Source organism: Babylonia areolata, chromosome 2 (assembly GCF_041734735.1).
Source record: "Babylonia areolata isolate BAREFJ2019XMU chromosome 2, ASM4173473v1, whole genome shotgun sequence".
In the NCBI taxonomy this organism is placed as follows: Eukaryota; Metazoa; Mollusca; class Gastropoda; order Neogastropoda; family Buccinidae; genus Babylonia; species Babylonia areolata.
The window spans coordinates 38,997,859-39,002,858 of record NC_134877.1 but is presented as its reverse complement, the minus strand read 5'-3'; the positions used below and the strand labels follow the sequence as shown (position 1 = coordinate 39,002,858).

The following is a 5,000-nucleotide window of genomic DNA, read 5'->3' as shown; positions in this document are numbered from 1 at the left end:
CAAAAACATCAACGTTCTCAGTCACTTGTGAAGACACACTTTCGTGTACAAAAGGCTTCATCAAACTACAGTGAAAAATTATATGCTCAGTTGTCAGGTTACTAAAGCACATGCACTTGACAGTAGAACAATACTTGGTCCGTAATGAATTTGATAATAGTCTGAGAGCTAAACTCAGAATTGGTCTGCGAATCGGACCAAAGTCTGAGAGAGTCAACTGACGAGGTTTTAGACTTGAATTCAAGCACCTATAAAAGTCTCTTTCTAGTATATTGCTTATTTCCTTGTATGACAATGGGCAATATACTTTTATACTATCTATATGATTTTTTGCTCCCCTTTTTGCTGCCCTGTCTGCTTGGTCATTATAACGGAATCCAGTGTGGGATGGTATCCAACAAAAATCAACATTTGTACCCTTCACAAATAGGGAGTGCAATAAATACCTAATTTCAAACAATAAATCTTCTCTTTGATTATTCTCAAAATGGAGCAAACGTTTTAAGACAGATTGAGAATCAACACAAAATAGGATATAGCAAGGCTGGGGTTCCTTGACAAAAAACATGAATTCATGAATTCTGAATTCAAAACAATATTCACCCCTCTCCCACCGGCACCTGCATTCCTTCTCTCCCTTCACCGTCTTGATTATGGAGGGAATGTGCTGAAACCCATTGTTGAGTCTGTCAGCAGTACGTGGTCATCAAAAGGTGTCTCTGGAAAGCTGAGCAGCAAATTAAACAGGCATTTTACTGTTTCAAAGCCCGCTTACGCGAAACGCGCGCATGTATGTGTGTGCATATGTCGCAGAGAAAGGTCATGAGATAATTTAGTCTAAACTGAGAAATTTAGCTTCATGTACTCAGCGGCAAAGATTAGCCTTCTTTTGGCGGTTGTTTTCATCTGCAAATATGATGTTTATTTTCTCGTAATGGGTTTTTTTTTTTTTTTTTTTTTTTTTTTTTTTTTACCGCTAGAAACACAGGCACACATGTATACAAAAATGAGATTGAGAGGGGGAATGTCTCAAAACCCTTTTCATCTCTTTTTTTCAGACTTTTGTTTTTATTTTGTCCAGATTTTTACACTGTTCCAGCACTGTTGAGCCCGGTGTTTTGGCAAAGCTCTTTTCTCCACGTGGATTCATGTTTGCACACATATGTATGTTTCTTTCAGATTACGTCTGTGTCAGTTTAAAAAATGACTGGGGGATAGGTGCTTGCAGACGTTTGTAATATCCCACCAGTACTCTTTCAAGGGCTGGAGCGCTGCATTCCTGTGTTGCTCGTCTGTAGCCAGACAGTACCTCAGTCAGCGCTTTTCTCACAGTCCTCCATTCCCTCAGGGAACAGCTGGGCTGACCACTGCAGCCGGCACATAGTCTGACAAGCCTTGCGTCCAGACAGATCTCGTCAAGGAGATGAAACATAATGGCCGTCTACTCTGCTGGAAATAATTTCAGCGAGTGGACCGCGATGACTGTGACTGACACGTAAATATTCACCCTCTCCTGCCGCACCATCTTTGCCCAGTCGTATTCAAACTGACAGGAGGGTTGTTTGCCATCGTCCCCTTTCCGTTACGCTGTCCTCTCTCCGCGTGAAAGGACCGGAATAAAAGCAAAAGTCGTGGTTATCAAAAACGTCGAACAGTATACAAACACTCACTCTGGGTACAGGCATAGAAAGGCACGGTGACATGTGGTTCATATTTGAACTGCCTGAGCAAGTAATGTCCCACGTCTCCGTTCCACGGCGATTAGCAAGTGGTCGAGTACGTGCTGACCCACTTCTCGTGCTTCCACAACTATTACCACCTTTGATAGTCCCCCTGCGGTCAGCGGGCTAGGGCTTGTTAATGGCGGTAATCAAACACGTTACGGCCCGTTACGACACCGTGATGAAAAGCCGGCTTGTTGGGGGGGATGGACGGACCTCCACCTGGCTGGCAACATCACAGGCCGGGGAGGACTGTGGGAACGCGGGAACCATGGTTGTTGGGTCAACGGATTGTGAAGGATGGGCTGGATGTGAGTGGCTCTTTACTGGAGTCTTCTTCATTGGTGGCGAGTTGTGTTTAACGACCTGTCGGCTTGTGCCCTCACGGCCAAGTTTTTCACAGAGGTGGTCCATTTGTGGTTCACAGCAGTTTTCTTTCTGTACTCTCTTGGACATGATCGTGGTGAAAACACCGACATCGAGTGTGTGTGTGAGCAGACTGTCCTTTTAGATCATATTTGACTTACTTAAATGTTATCACATGGCGTTGTTGCACAACTTATTTCAGTGAATGAAGTAATGACCACATAACAGAATGAACAAATAACATCATCATGAGTTAACTTTACTTGTGTCTCAGAAAATGATATGATTAGCATTGTGTTGGTAAACAAAGTTATTTGCGTGCAAGTTTTTAATGAAAGCAGATCTTTAATTATTCACTCTTGGCATATCTTGAAAGACGCTGTGTTGTGTTTCATTGAAATGAAAATCAACACGCTGTGACGGTATCCCAGGCTTGGTTCAGTCTTGGGCCAACAACACTATCATTCGATGGAGCTGGTGTTTCACTGACTGAGAGGGGAACCAGGCTGAGCATGGCCGGTATCGGTACACATCGAGGTGTGTGTTTATTTTCACGGTCCTTGTCACAAACCGCTGTTTGTATTCGCTCGCCGTAACCGACCGGCCAGGCTGCAATTAGGTGACAGTGAAGACGTTTGCCACCCCCTGGGTCCTTTGTGTGCCCGTTGGGTGAGTATCGTCTGAACCAAGCCTTTGTCCAAAGGTACAGGCAGGAACACAACACACTGTGTGTAGGACACGCGTGGGAAACATGCTTTTATTGCAGGACCCTTTTCAGTGGGACAGCTGGTTCATTGCGGACGTGAAGACTGGTCTTTGGCGCTGCTGTGCTGTCGTGAATGGGCGCTGTTTGTGTCTTGGTGATTTGTTGTGGGATCCATGACACTGTGTAGACTTCAGCTGACGACTTCGTGCTGCGTGGGTGTGCTAGCTGTCCGTGGTTGTGTCCCAGTTCTGACTGGAGTATTGCTGACAAGAGAAAGTGCAGCGGGTGCCATGCTGCTGGGGAAGGTTCACGTGTCAGTGGAAGAACACGGTGCGGACTTTTGGTTAGAGACAGAACGAAACTGATTTCCCGGAAGTGAATGATTCGTGGAAGAATACGACGCTGATAAAGGTCAGGTGTTATGAAATGGGACAAAATAAAGTCATGTTTTGCATTTTTGTGAAAAAGGAATTTGAAATGGTTTAAAAATGAGGTGTTTGAATGGGTGTTTTGGGGCAGGCGGCGCACATAAGCACACACACCCTTCCTTCAGCAACACCTACCAGCGATCTGATTATGCTGATCTTCACGATTCGGATATATATATCCAAAGACCGCTGAAAGGAATATTGAAGAAGTCAGCTACAGATCATTTCTGTAAACTTGCCCCTTCACGTTTTTCCGAGCGGCATCTGTATTTAACCCCCATCACACCCCCTCGTGTGCCTCAAAGCACGACCTCTACAACAGGTTCAGATACAGAAACAGTTAACATGTCTCCGGTCACTGGGGAATCCTCGTCCATTGACGGTTCAACTCCAGCACAAAGCTCCGTTGCCCAAGTCAGCTGCAAAGCGTTGCCTGCAGATCAGCAGTACCCGCTTTCTCAGAGCGACGAGGGTACAGGAACCGAAGACGACGACCAAGGTGTGCCATCGTGGGAAAGTCGTCAAGATCCGGAAGGAAGACAAGATTTGACGGTGTTCAACAGGTGCTGTTGGTCACCAGTGCTTAGGATGTGTCCCTCAAGGATTCAGGAGGTATAGTGACCGATGTTTCTTTTCTTTACTTTTTTTTCTGTATGTTTGTTTCTAACCTTGCTTGGAATGCTGTTCGAGCTGTCGGTGAACCCGCACGAAAAATCTACACAGCACTCTGGTGTTCTCATATTAAGGGTGATGAAATGGTGTGTGTCATATACTGTGAGTCCTGTAAAACACTAAATCACCATTTTCATAAACTTGTTAACTTGTTTATATATATGTTTGGTGTTTTTTTTTTTTAATGTTTTAGTGATCTTTTTCATGAGGTGGCATCGTTGGCCATCAGAATGAGGCTGACAAAGAGAGAGAGAGAGAGAGAGAGAGAGAGAGAGAGAGAGAGAGAGCACGATCAATAACTCTTGCTCTTTGAAAAACAAAGGTGCGTAACTTCAAGATAATGTTGCCCAGAAGTACTAGCTGGCACACAGGTAAACAGAATGTGCAGAGAAACACGTGTTTCTGTGATTATTTCTCTATTGCCCTGTATCGTTTCTGGTGGACATTACGGCAGCCTGCCTTCAATGTCTAAAAGCCACAGGGAGAGTGAGAGACGGACGGACGCAGTGACGACATTAACTTCACAAATCTCACTGTATTCAAACACATGCACTACTATTCATGTCACACCTTCTTTTGCTGACTTTGTCCTTAACGGGTGATTGGGTATTACCCATCCGTTTCCTTTGGCTCGAAGGGTCAAGACTCAAGTTTCAAGTTTTAGTTCGTTCAGACTTACGTGTCTTCATGTTTTACATTTATTTGCTTATTTATCACCATTGTTGTCTTATTTATTATGATTTATTATTATTATTATTATTATTTTATTTTTATTATTATCATTACTACTACCTTTTTTTATATCATAATTATTATTATTTATTTATTTATGTAAGCTTATCTATTATTTATTCACCTTTTTTTTTCTCAAGGCCTGACTAAGCGTGTTGGGTTACGCTGCTGGTCAGGCATCTGCTTGGCAGATGTGGTGTAGCGTATATGGATTTGTCCGAGCGCAGTGACGCCTCCTTGAGCTACTGAAACTGAAACTGAAACTCAGACTTGCGGTCACACTCGGTACACTAATTTTGTTGTCTTGCTTTGTTCTACGTGGTGATCTCGGGTCGGGTGTTATTATTATTATTTTTTTTTTTTATAATTTGTTTT

The 5,000-nt window shown here is 43.6% G+C and overlaps 1 protein-coding gene across 9 annotated transcripts in view; it reads left to right on the top strand.

The window, feature by feature from the left end:
* Positions 1-5,000, top strand: part of LOC143301002 (coiled-coil domain-containing protein AGAP005037-like) — a 261,368-nt gene that overhangs the window by 178,593 nt on the left and 77,775 nt on the right. Inside the window, exon 1 of one of the 9 annotated variants that reach the window (XM_076615047.1) lies at positions 3,321-3,833. The exons of the other annotated variants lie outside the window; for them this stretch is intronic. Within the exon in view, the coding sequence (XP_076471162.1) occupies positions 3,567-3,833 (267 nt within the window). The 5' untranslated portion in view covers positions 3,321-3,566. Of the gene's footprint in view, positions 1-3,320; positions 3,834-5,000 lie in introns of those variants that run through there. 9 annotated transcript variants of the gene reach the window in all.